Source organism: Pelodiscus sinensis, chromosome 2 (assembly GCF_052426305.1).
Source record: "Pelodiscus sinensis isolate ZL-2025 chromosome 2, ASM5242630v1, whole genome shotgun sequence".
Lineage (NCBI taxonomy): Eukaryota > Metazoa > Chordata > Testudines > Trionychidae > Pelodiscus > Pelodiscus sinensis.
In genome coordinates, this window is record NC_143053.1 from 31,169,780 (window position 1) to 31,183,676 (window position 13,897).

At 41.9% G+C, this 13,897-nt stretch overlaps 1 protein-coding gene across 4 annotated transcripts in view; it reads right to left on the bottom strand.

Annotated features, from left to right (window-relative positions):
• Positions 1 to 520: 520 nt before the first annotated feature.
• The window catches only part of EBAG9 (estrogen receptor binding site associated antigen 9), a 31,641-nt gene continuing 18,264 nt past the window's right edge, over positions 521 to 13,897 (bottom strand). For all 4 annotated transcript variants that reach the window (XM_014573536.4, XM_014573537.4, XM_006122899.5 and 1 more), the window contains 4 exons: positions 13,723 to 13,881; positions 11,629 to 11,736; positions 9,593 to 9,684; positions 521 to 1,077 (listed from right to left, as the gene is read on the bottom strand). In XM_014573536.4, coding sequence (XP_014429022.1) covers positions 957 to 1,077; positions 9,593 to 9,684; positions 11,629 to 11,736; positions 13,723 to 13,881 — 480 coding nt within the window. In that variant the 3' untranslated portion in view covers positions 521 to 956. The remainder of the gene's footprint in view (positions 1,078 to 9,592; positions 9,685 to 11,628; positions 11,737 to 13,722; positions 13,882 to 13,897) is intronic.

A 13,897-nucleotide genomic window follows, 5' to 3' on the forward strand; every position in this document is an offset into this window, starting at 1 on the left:
AAGTCATTAGGATCAGGCACTTGCAGCCCATTCTATTGGCCTCATTTAGCACGGACGTTAACTGACAAGATTGTTTCCCCCCCCCTCTCTTTATCCCCTCTTTTTCTGCTATTTATTTGTACTTCTGGACCCCTTGCTCCATTCATCTGAAGAAGTGGATTGTGCCCACGAAAGCTCATGATACCATCTACATTTTTGTTAGTCTCTAAGATGCTGCAGGACCATTTTTTTTTTTTTAAAACAAAATGGTATCAGCAAAAAATAAAATCCACGTTGTTTCCATCCCTTCTGGTCCCCAACCACAACAAACCTGCTCGTTGCGGTTATAAAAAAGGAAACATGATCATCAGCGCCAGAGAAACAGAGGTATTACATTATTCTTTCTTCACTCTCTTCTCCCCCTCCCCACACAGAGAGACAGGAGAATGAATTTTTAAACATTCCCAACATTTATAAATAAGGCAATTAAGAGTAGAAGAACAAAGGTGCATTTTCTGAAATTAAGCACAAAAACAAAGAATTCTTTAAAATTATTTAATTACACAGTCCAGGTAAGCATAATAGATAATACAGTAGCTTTCCCACCACTGAATTATTTACACTCTTTTTTTCTTTAAGTTTGAACCATCTGCTAGAGTTTATGTCCCCATTATCAGACTGTCTTGCAGCAATCACTGTTCTTGTATAAGGAGGGTACTGGGACAGGGCTATTGCAAGAAATATTGTTCCATCAAAGTATGATTTGTAGGGTTGGTGTTTTATTTTTTAAGATCCGGTTACTAGTAGTTCAAGATACTTTATGGGAGATTTCTGGCTTCCAAGATGGCCTGAAGAATGCATTAAAATCAAGCAGTGAGTTGAGTTCTAAAAATACTGGAATCAATACAAATGATGCTTTATGTCATAAGATGGGGATTCTCCTTCCTGCCGGTTGAGTCATCTTAGAACTGCTTGTGTTAGGACAGTTTTACACCAATTTTATTCTGCTCTTTTTTCATTAGCCTTTGTGCCTCTTTCTCCATTTTCTTCCTTTGTTGTTCTGCTGCTCTCTTTTCCCTTTCTGCTATCTTCTGCTGTCTGCAATTTGAAGAGAAAACATCAAGGTCACACATTCAGAACATAGTACGAGTTCTAGCAAGATCCCTTTTATGATGGCTGAATAAATACTCAACTTCTTACTTCAAGAAAATACAGACCCTTGCAACTATGCTTTAAAGTATATTGAGCCAGCAAGCCCCATCAGTGATGATGCCTGGAATTCTGTTATTGCTGTGCTCCTAATTAGGCAGCTATCAGTTAATGGGCCCTATGCTCATGCTCAGGTTAAGCGTTAGTTGAAAGTAGGGATGTTAAATTTCGATTAATTAACTAATCAAATAGTCGATGGGATTTCCATTGACTATTCGACTGGTTGATAAGAACTTCCACATTCTGCCTTTGAAATGTACAAGAGTCCCAGCGGGGTGGGTGTGGGTCTTGTGTATTTCAAAGTGGAAGCGCCCCATGGAGCCTGGGGTCAGGAGAGACTCCCCACTGGCCCCGGGCTCCACCTAGTGTGCCAGCTCTGAAAAGCACAATAGCCCCAGTGGGGACTCTTGTACATTTCAAAGTTTGCTGCTGCTGTGCCCCTGCCTCCTCCAATGGAGTTGGAGGAAATGGGCTTTAAACTGGCTTCCTCCAGCATCCCCTCCTTGCTGCATCTATGATAGAGGCAACAAGGCGGGAGAAGCGACTAGTGTGTCGACTCTCCAATGACTATCTGATAAGCAAAAGCTTATTGGATAGTCGACTAGTTGCTTAGTTACTAGTCGATTAGTTGAAAGAGGGCACATTCTGCCCTTTTTCAAGTGAATTGCTGATGTCAAACACCGCTTCTGTTAAATCTCCCACACTGCATTTTCCACAAATAAGACTATTGGCATCTCCATATCAGAATCCAGTAATTTTTGTATTTTATTCTTAAGCTGTTGATATTTTTATCAATTGCTCTGGCTCAGCACTTGTGTTCCACATTTAAAAGACATACTTTTACACTGCAGAAATTGCATCATGGATTTGATCCAAAAAGCCTACTCAACTTAATGGAAGGATTCCCACTGATTTCAAGGGCTTTGAATCAGGCCCAGTACTAACATCAAGAAAACAAAGAATTTTGTGATCTACAGGAAGAATGTAACTGATTCACTTATCCATCTGTGTAAGACCCACAAGATCACCAGGGAGATATATTTGGAATAAGTTGGGGGTAGTAGACTACTTGTTAAAATGCTGGTTGGTTTTGTTTTTTGTTGTTACTTTTCCATTTTTACATAGTTTTGTATCATGCTTATAAAGAATCAAGATTTTGTATATAGATCTAGTGACATTTCATAGATCTTAAGCAATCATGATAGAAATGTAGCCGTGTTAGTTTGGTGTAGCTGAAACAAAATACAGGACTATGTAGCACTTTAAAGACTAACAAGATGGTTTATTAGATGATGAGCTCATCATCTAATAAACCATCTTGTTAGTCCTGTATTTTGTTTAAGCAATGATGGTTCTTCCAAATGCATTTTTAAGCCTACTAGTCCTATGAACATCCTTAATACATAGGTAAAGCAGGAATTAACTAGGGTAAATAGTTATACAAACAAGTTACTTAAAAAAATCTGTCAGCTTTAAGTTAGAATCAGACCATTCAAAACAAGGGCCTGAGGTTTCTGGACCGAAGAGTTTGCTTGCTTCAAATTCCTCTTTTCTTCTGTGTCTTAACAGGAGCTTCATTTGCCTGCCCACTCCCTTAATGCAATTACTGGAAAATGATTTTCCTCTCAACATCTGCCTGAGATAGACTGGAATGTCTGCCTCCCTTCCCATGACCTTTTCATTGTCATTAACCATCTTGGCTAATAAGCCAGAGAACCAAGAGCTAATCTACCTCTTGAGATTTGTTTTCAGAGTTAACAGAACTCCAAACTATTCTGAGGATGTAATTTCCAAACTGGATGCTTTCACGTCTCCTTCAGTGTTTTTTGGAGACAGTGTAAGGACAAGTACACTGGGAAATATGGATGGAAAATCCATGAAGGCTGTGTACCTTTAGATTCACAGAAACTGTAAGTTAAGGATACGGTCTGTAGAGCAGGGTTGGGCAATAATTTTTGATGGCGGGTGGGGGCTATTCCAAGAATTTGGTAAGTGGTCAAGAGCCGCACTCTTCCATGAAATTGATGAGGTGTGGGATCTGGGATGGAGGCTGGGTGCAGAAGGGAGCTTGAAGTAAGGGATTGGGGCACATGGGGGGGTGGGATCTCAGAGGGAGTTTGGGTGAAGGAGGGGACTGGGATGCACAATGGAGTGCAAAATCTGGAAGAGGGTGTGGGTGCAAGAGAGGATTCTAATCTGGAAGAAGGATGTAGGAGGGGATTGTGACCGGGGGCAGGAATGGATATAAGCGATTTGGGTTGTGATCTGGTGCAGAGAATGGGGGTGAAAATCTGGGAGGGTCTATGGGTGCAGAAGAGGATTCTGATGTGGATGGGGGGTGAAGGGTTTGGGAGGGGGTTGTGACCTGAGGCAGGGGTGCAGATATTTGGGTTGTGACAGGAGTAGGGAATTGGGGTGCAGGGTCTGGAAAGAGGTCTGGATGCAGTAGTGGGAATGCAGGGGGTTTGGCTTATGTGGAGAACAGGTATAAAGGGACAGAGGATTGGGGTGCCAGAGGCGGGCCCTTACCTGAGTGGTTATGGGCAGCTGGGTCCTCAGCCAGGCTCCCTGCCTTACATGCCCCCACATGCTGCTCAAAGCAGCTGCAGGGTCCATGTGCTGCTCTGAACACTGGGAGCTTAGGGGAGGGGGAAAGAGGTGTTTCATGCACTGCCTATTTGACCAATGAGAGCTGTGAAATTGTGCTGGGGCAGCGTGCGAAGCTTCCTCTTTCCTCCCCACCCCCCGGGCTCGCAGCATTCAAAGAAACACATGGCCATCCCAGCAGTTTCTAAGTAGCGCGTGGGTGCGGGGCAGGCAGGGAGTCTGGCTGAGGCTCCCACTGGGCTGTATCTGGCCTATGGACCATATTCTTCTCAGCCCCCTGCAGTAGAGTCTACTTCTCAAATATAATTGGCTAGAAAAAACACTGGGATTAGGCTGTTTACCATTACCTAGATTGTGTTTTAAATTAGCTGTTAGGTCACACCATAGAATATCATTCAATAGCCCAGATTTCTGCTACATTTTGGGCTTGATTCTACCAAGTGCTGAACACTTAACTTCCACTGACATTAATAAGCAAGCCTTTATTCCCTTAAAATATTATGTCACATTAAAACAGGCAGACAGACACTGATCAGAACCACACACATCAGATCAGAGAACCCTCAAACGTTGGATTAGAATATCACTGCTCAAGCCAGCTTTAATTTAAAGCAGAATAGCCTCTCAACAGGTTACCACCAGGACAGAAATTAAAAAGCAAAAGAAACATCAACCTATTCCAGTGTATCCCTGAGACACCTTCTTCCTGCTATTGCTCTCTGAGCCCAGATCTTTACCAAATAAAGGATTTGTTCAAAGGGTCAGCTCTCTTTTTGTGTGCTCATAGCAACTATCATGGAATTTGCTAGAGTTAACAAGATACCATTTGTTCATTTTATTTTTCCTGTTGGTTACATTTTCTCAGGAGTGGGAGATGTGTGGCTGATTCCACAATCCAGAGTGAGGGACTGACGCCATCTTCTGTATTTGATGAGCAATAACAGATAGGGAGGTAAAGAGGATCCAAAATTATTCCATGGTTTTGTTAAGGAGGATGGGCATGGATTATGCAATTTAAATATGTAGGCAATAAATCTGCCAGCTCTCTTGCAAACTTCCTAAAGGGCGGGATTAAAATATGAGAGTTTTGATGAACTGGAAGAGAGAATGAAAAATAAATCCAGCTCATAAAAAATGCGTTTTTACACAAGTCCAATGTTATATCAATTGCACAAGTCCAATGCTATATCAATTGCATAGACAGAATACGAGAGAAAAAGTTAAGAGAAGACTAGATCATTTGGTCTGACCTCTTATATAACACAGGCCATTCCATTTTACCCAGTTACCCTATAGTGGACCCAATGTGAGTCTTTGGCTAAAACATAACTTCCAGAAAGGCAATCAGTCTTGATCTGAAAAGATCAGATGGCGGCAAATGTACCCTTTCCCTTGTCTGTTAAAATAGTTAAATCACTCTTGCTGTTAAACTGTACATAATTTGTAATTTGGTCTGGCTTCAGACCCTAGCCATAGTTTCTTCTTGTGCCTTTCTATGGCAGACTAAAGAGCCCATGAGTACCTGGTATTTCTCCCTGGGAAGGTTCTTGTAGGGTCTCTAGCCTCTGTGAGAAGCTGTGAATGGGCAACAGTGGATGGATTACTTGAGGACTACCTGAAGCAAAATGCAGGACAATGTAGCACTTTAAAGACTAACAAGATGGTTTATTAGATGATGAGCTTTCGTGGGCCAGACCCACTTCCTCAGATCAAATAGTGGAAGAAAGTAGTCACAACCATATATACCAAAGGATACAATTAAAAAAATGAACAAATATGAAAAGGACAAATCACATTGCAGAACAGAAGGGGGATGCGGGGGGGTGGGAAGGGGGAGGAAGGAAGGTAAGTGTCTGAATTGCTGATATTAAAGGTAGGGAGAGTGGGATGTTTGTGAGTTAATGGTATTACAGGTGATAATTGGGGAAACTGTCTTGGTAATGGGTGAGAAAGTTCAAAGTCTTGTTAAGTCCTTGTTGGCAAGTGTCGAATTTTAACATAAATGACAGTTCAGAGGATTCCCTTTCAAGTGCAGATGTAAAAGGTCTTTGTAGCAGAATGCAGGTGGCTAAGTCATTTACAGAGTGTCCTTTCTGGTTAAAGTGGCAAGAAACTGTTTTCGCTTTGTGATCTTGTCTGATATCTTGAGGACTACCTGTTTTGTTCAGTGGATAGTCAGAAGAAAAGATAGAGGGTCAGATGGACCATGGTCTGCCCCAGAAAGGCTGTTCTTTTGTTCTTGTACATAGCAATAGTCACTTCTCAATCTTCTTTTTGATAAACAAGTCAAGCTCTTTTAGTCTCTCACTGTAATGCATTTTCTTCAATCTCGAAACCATTTTTTAATGTGTTCTGTGTCCTCTCCAATTTTTCAACATCCTTTTTAAAAATGAACACCAGATCTGTTTGCAGCATTCGTCTCACCAATGTCTCATAGGAAGGTAAAATCAACTCCCTCTTCTTACTCCCATTTATACCCCCGCAGGAGCACACTAATCCTTTTGGACACAGCATCACACTGTGAGCTAATGCTAACTTGCTTGTCCTTTATAACCCCCTAAAGCCTATTCAGAGCCTCTGCTTTCCATGAGGCAGTTCCCCACACTAAGTATGCGCTGCATTTCTTGTGTCTAGATATAGGAATAGCTGCCTTACATGTTTCTGTGCGCTATTCTGTCCTGTGTGGGCTGGCTAAGTGGTCAAGAGCTAAGCTGGGGAAAGACTGAAAGAGGCATGAAAATCATCTGCATATATGTAAAATATGGTTATAAAAAAAGTCAGGAATCCATTAATTCTACTAATCAAGGGGCAGAACAAGTTATGGGTTTGAGGTTCAAAAAGATTACTAAAAACTATTAAGCAAATTAACTAGGAATGTTAGCGCATAGTCGGTAAATGATTTACCAATACACCTGGTCTTATGGATTAATCCAAACAGCTACACGCACTCACCCCAGCCTTGCTGCTGCAGGCTCCCTCTGATAGAGAGGCAGCAGTGTGGAGGGTGCCGGGAGCAGGCTTGTGCTCGGGGGGGGAGGAGGCGGGGGAGCCAGCAGCAGTGTGTGTTGGGGAAATGGAAGGGGGGGAAGAAGACAGGTGGGATACCAGCACGGCCTCTGTCCACGATGGGCCCAGGCCCCCCCAACACACACACACAGGGGGTGTCACCTTGGAGTTACTGTGTGCATACTTTAGAGTCATCTTAACTCTGACAACAAATCTCAAAAGGTAGATTAGCCCTTAGTTCTTTGTCTTGTTGGTAAAGATGGTTAATGATAATGGAGAGGGCGTGGGAAGGGAGACAGATGTGCCAGTCTTGTGTGTGTCTCAAGGAGGTGTTGAGAGGAAAATAATTTTCCAGTAATTGCATTAAGGGAGTGGGCAGGCAAATGAAGCTCCTGTTAAAGCACAGAAAAAAAAATAGGAATTTGAAGAAAGCAAACTCTTCCGACCAGAAACTTCAGGCCCTTGTTTTGAATGGTCTGATTCTAACCCAAGGCTGACAGATTTTTTCAAAGTAGCTTATTTGTATAACTATTTACCCTCCATAATTTCAGCTGTACCTGTGTATTAAGGATGGTCAAAGGACTGGTAAGTGTAAAAATGCATTTGGAAGAAACATCACTGCATAAGATCTATGCAGCAGCAGGAGAGCGGAGATCTCTGCCCCCCCTTACCGCACAAGTACAATGCGTGACATTCAGCCTAACTTGGACAGTTAGCTTTTGCCTTTCTCCACTTTTATTTTTTAAAAGCAAAGGAGAGCATAACGTCAGTGTACTGATAAATTTTCCCAATTAAAAACGTCGGGAACAATTAAAGATTACCAAAAGCAATGTTAACTCAGCCATGCTGCATATACAGATAATGTTTTTATTTTCCAGTTAAAATGCATAGCTTAATAGAAAGAGACAGAAAACAGATCCACATTAACACTGCCAATATAAACCTTTACATTCCTTAGTAGAATATGAATTGTGCAGTGCTAAAAGTGTATTCAAGATGTATGTTACATGTATTTACATTATACTTCAGCACACAAATTAACACATGAAGGGAGTGCTAAATTTTTTAATCCTAATTCAGTATGGACAAAATATAAATTTCCAAATTCTGAAACTGGTATTGTTCAAAAATGTGTTTAACCCATTCTCACAGTCATTAAACAAATGAAAAAATGTTCTAAAAACAGATAATGTGGTGCTGAACTCACTATACGAATCTAAACAGAACAGTCTTTAAGCATAATAGCATATGGACAGCCTTCAGCATTAGACTGGGAAAGGATATAAAATATTCTAAGATTGTGTAATATTGCACTAGATCCCTTGACATTCTAGAGCTGTAACATTGTATCCCCTTTCCTCTTCATTTTAATACCGGTAAAGAATTTTTAAATAAATATTCATGCTGACACTGTAATAAACTAGTGATGTTTACAAAAAGTCCTATTTGTTAATTTAACGGAACAAGTAAGAACATGGTTGAGTCTGTGTGATTCAAGAATTTACTTAATATTTCTGCTGCATTTTCAACTTAAAAAAAAGACTTTCTTTCTTTACATGCTGTCTTAAACTGCTGAACATCATTTCTCAGCTTTGAATTTACTGCAAGGTATGTATTCCACAAGTGCTTCCAGAACCACCACATTGAAAGATGTTTCTGGTACAAGGTTTTTAATTGTGATTTTACTATTTGTATTTTCTAGTGAATATTTTTTTCCACTTATGTACACTGCTAATAATTTTAGTTGTAATGTGGAACTGTGCAGAGTATACTTCATCTTATTTCTAAAATGTAAAGCAATTAATGCTGCTTCTTATTACACTAAATCCTATTCTTATATAAACAAGTTTTTAATATGTCAAATTCTTGGCATGTGTGAATAGGGTTGTAATGGAAGGAGAGCATATAATATAACATTTGTACATATTAGGGAGGTTAGACTGAGTAACTGAATAGTCATGTAGCCATATGAAATCTTAGCACTTACATGACCATTTTATAGTCCCCAGAGGTGAGGCCAGCAGCCAGCTGGATCCCAGCACCGCGCCTGGGGGGGCCAGTCCACAAGGGGAGCCAGTTTAAAACTGGCTTCCCACACAGACCAGCTACCTGCCACCCCATGTTCCATGGGATGCTGAGCAGCCTCGGCATGTGGAGAGCTCAGATGTGATGTAGATAGAGGCTCCTTCACAGCTGCCTCCATTATCCTGTCCCCCGCCTCCATGCTGCTGCCTCTAATGGGGAGGGAGGCGGCACTGGGGAGTTGGTGCGAGGGGAGGAGACACCGGTTCCACCTAGCACTGGCTCCTGCCTACTCCCTCCCCCAACCTCTGTAGAAGGCAGCAAGAGGGAGGGTTGGAGATGAGGCACGCAGGTTCACTGGAGCTGGTATGTGTGGGGAGCTGGCTTGAAAGCCTGCCTGCCTCACCCTCCGCGCTGCTGCCCCTGCAGCACTGGGGGTGAGCGGGCGGATCCAGTGCTCTTGGGGCTTTTAAGCCAGCTTCTCTCACCCGCTGCTGCCTCTGATACAGAGGCAGCAAGGTTGGGGGGCAGGGAGCATGTAGTTGACAAGATTAAGTGAAAAGCCCAGGTTTACTGGTTAATTGTGCAGTCGTCTATGTGATGACATCCTTAGTATATACTGAAGGCTGGGGGGGGGAGGGGGAGAATGAAATCGTATATAATGCATATTCTGAAAATTAAGTAGGATTGTTAGATTGTAAAGTTGGCTGAAATACGATTGTGCTAAAATGTATTCAACCTGGGTTAGCTACAGAATTGTTTAAATTACCTAAGAACTTCTTCTGCCTGCCAGGCAGCATCTTCCTCTTCTTCCCAGGCATTAGTATTTTCCTGCCAGGTATCCAAGTCTCCCAATTCAGGCTGCAAACAAAAGACCAAGAATATAATAAACATACTCAGACCATCTCCCCATCTCATTTCCATATAAATTATGTTGAAATTGAGATAGCAAGACTAGTTAGTGTTAATGGTTTTATACAGCTGCTTTATGATAGGAGAGGATCTTTTCCATGTTAATACTGGTAGTTTTGATTTTCCCCAACCATCTCCTCCATCCCCCGCAAAAAACACCACAAAATCAACAAGCCACACTGAAGAACTTAGAAAAAAGTACCCATTGATCTGAATGAAGCGAAAACAAATACTGAAAGGAGCCAGTCTGCTTTATTTAGAACCAGATCCCTAGCATCTGCCTACCTTCCTGAATTTTCTAGATTCTACAAAAGTCCCCACCCGCTGCTACTCATGCAATGCTTCCCCACATTCTAATCTACTGTATTATCTATTTTAGGTATTCATCTGGCCTCAGTTACAGTAATGTGAAGTGATGTGATCCCTGAAGAAGCCCCTAGCGTAGATGCAGTTATACCAGTAAAGCTGCACTTTCTACCAGTACAATTTGTTTTTTCCATTGGGGGTGGTTTTACTCTACTGCTGTAAAGTGCAGCTTTGCTGATACAGCTGTGTCCACTCTAGGAGAGCATACAGGAATATAATAGTATTCCTGTACTGAGAAAATGCTGCCACTATAGACACAGCTTAAGTGACCTGTTGAAGGTTACATAGGAAGCCTGTGGGCGCGCAGGGAACTGAACTCACATGTCTTGAGATCCACTAGTGTCCTTTCCTCAAACCTTCACGATGCCATCTTTTTCCCCTCCCTATCTAAGGCTACGTATACACTACAGGTCTTTATCGGAAAAAGGTACGCAAATTGTGCTCTGTAATTTGCGTACCTTTTTCCAATAGTTTTTTCAGAAGAGGTTTTTCCAAAATTTGGCCGGTCTACACTGGGCCTAATTTCAGAAAAAACACACCTCTTTCAGAAGAGCCTTTCTTCCTCGTGGAAGGAAGAATACAGGGCTCCCGAAAAAGCATGTTCTCTCTTCAACAAATAAAAGTGTAAGAGCAGACGCATTCCCTGGATACAGCGGAGTTTTTCCGGTATCCTGGAAAAACCCTCTAGTCTAGACATAGCCTAAGATGAGAGAGTTTCTAGGATTTTCTTATTGATCCTCAATAGACATAAAAACCTCGATGCTTTCAACACTTCTCTTTTCAAGTGAACAACAGTTTTCACGCAGACAAATTAGAACTCGGTATTTTTAATGCAAAAACTCTACCACAGGTCTATTGTCTGTACATACTTTTACAGTTCAGTGACAAGTTATTAGAAGCAGAGGTGATGCAAGAAATAAAATTTGAATATTTATAAAAAGCCCATTCTAACATTCTAAAAGGTATCACTCATTTACAGAGTACAATATATCATCAGAGTACTTGGCAAAAAAGTGACATCCTACCAATACTCCGAGTTATACAAGTTTCACTTGATTTTATATATGATGCATACCCCACATTTTTTATCCTACATATACCTTGTTTGTTGTCAAGAAAAACGATTGCCAGCACATAAGCACATGAAGAGCAATACAAATTGTTCTTCCACTTTTTCACTGTGGGATTAATAGGTTATCTCCATAAAACCTAAAGCTCTCTGGTTTAGGAGATATGGTAATATTCAGGGTCTCTCATACTAATTTCCAGATGGCTGACTTGTATTCCTTTCTGCTCATCTCCTCTTTTCAAGAGCTAGGCAAACAACACCACATAGTGACAGTACTAATTCAACTAATTCTCCAATTCAAATTCAGCATGGTCTACTCAAATAGCTTTTATTCTTTATCAAGAATTCAGGTAATTTATAGCCACTTAGTATCCCTTCCTCCCCACCAGACATTCCTCTCTGCTGAGGAGCAAACTATTACATAGCAAGAAAAGAATCAAAACAAATAACATACTTACAGACTGGTGAATAAAAGGAATATCTTGTGTAGCTGCTAATCTACTAGAAAATCCTGCATTTCCATCTGGGATCCCAAAATTTAAAGGATCTCTTTTTTTAATAACAATCTGAAAGATAACATTGAAAGGGGGGGGGATGTCAGTTTATACCATTATTGATAAGAATATGATGCAATGCTGAAGAAAGAGTAACATGATACACCTATATGTTTTACTAGGCAAAATGCCAAACCAAATCCTTTAAAAGAAGGGCACCAAGTAATTTACATTTTTTCCACTTGATAATTTGAGTGCTCCATTTCTACCAGTAGACAGACACACAGGAGTAGGTAGGGTGGTTAAAAATTCAACAATTTTAAAAAAAATTGATTTTTTAACTTAAAATCAGATTTTTTGATAAAATACTTTGAGGAAAAAACCCATCTAATGACAGCTTTAATTAAGAAACATAGCTCAAATATATTTCATCATGGAATAGGGATTATAAATTTTATAGTATAAGAAAATATATTCATGTAATATTTAAGAAAAGTTTTGTAAATGAGTTCTAATAATCCAGGGGTAGGTAATAATTTTGGAAGGGGGAGGGGCACTTCACAAATTTTGGAAGTGGTTGTCGGCCAAACCAAAAAGGGTGGGGCCTTGAGCAGAAGAGGTGGGGCTGAGAATGGCCCTGCTGGGTTCAGTGACCTTATTTTCTGAACCAGCTGCAGCTAGCAAGAACAGTTTAATATAATTTACGAAACAGATTAACCATTTTAACTATCTCATGTTAGTTTATCAAAAAGCCTCCCATTTATGTTATATTAACGTAAGAAAGGATCAGCGGTTTTTCTGCTTTTGATATGCAGTTTTATCTTATTAGCTAACAAACCAAAACACTGGAACAGAACAGCAATTATGAACATGGCTAATTACATAAAATAGCAAGACAAGATTTTTTACAGATAATACAATTTTTGTATTAGACAGGCATGTCTGGAACTCCATGTTTTCATCAGACACAAGTCTCTCAACTAAAATATTTATACATAAATCTCTCAATTTCCATAGTGAAAAATGTAATTTCACAATTTGGTTTCAGTGTAACCCCATGCAACCCCCCAGAAGAGGCAGGACCAAGAGACGTTGAGTGCTCTCTACCCCCAGACCCTGATTAGCCTAGAGGTGGGGGAGTGTATGAAGTCTTTGCCCCCGGCCTGCCAGGGGCACCAGGAGCCTACAGGGAACTGCCAGCTGTTTTGAACAGCTAGCGGTTCCCTGTAGGTGCTGCATGCCCCTGCGGGTGTGGGGAGACTTCTTGTGCTCCCTCCATCCCCAGGCCCATTAGGGCCCCCCTAGCAAGGAAGGAAGAGCACAGCAGCATCAGGAGGGGGGGATGAAGGGAAGCATTCTCCTTAGTTTTTGGAGGTGCCTCGCCTCCCTCCCTGTGCCTCCCAGACACTGGGAAGGGCCTGGGGGTGGTGGAGTAGACAGTTTCTGGGTCCTCCTCCCTACTCTGCCAGGGGCACACAGTTCCCCTGGTGTTGTGCGCCCGTGGTGAGGGGAGACTTCACATACTCCCCCTGCCTCCAGGCCAATCAGGGCCTGGGGGATGGGGGAGGAGAGCGCAGGCAAAGTCTCTCGCTACCCACCCCGCCAGGGGTGCCCAGTTCTCTGTGGCAGGGTGGGACAGATAGCAAGACACTTTGCATGCTTCCCTCCCCCGCAGACCAATCTGGGCCTGAAAGCAGGGGATCATGAAAAGTGTCCTCCCCCCGGCCAGGGGTACACAGTTCCCTCTGGTGTTGCATGGCCCTGGCCAGGAGAGAAGACTTTGTGCGCTCCCCCATCCCCAGGATCCCCAGGTCCTGATTGGCCTGGGGATAGGGGAGTGGCAGGGCATCTGCAGGCCAGGTCAACCTGCTAGACAGGCCGGATCTGGCCCATAGCGGCCCCTTTGCACATCCCTGAGTTAGCGCATCCAAATTAGATACCAGAAATAGGGCTGCTGAATTTGTGTCAAAAAGCCCCCACATTTATAACTGACCTATAAACGATTTCAAAAGTTTCATAAACTGATTTAATAAGTGTATTTGAAAGCCAGAAACCTACTTTCTGTGTTTTTCTTATAGTTGGCGTCATGTCCTTAAAATAATCAGGCTCCAGTTGTTCTGAAGCATTCTGTTGTGTGGCCACGTTCCCATTACCACCTTCAATCTTCACACAGGTTGGTGCATCTTCATCCCATGATGTCCAATCTTCTACTTCAGACTAAACAGAATTGAAC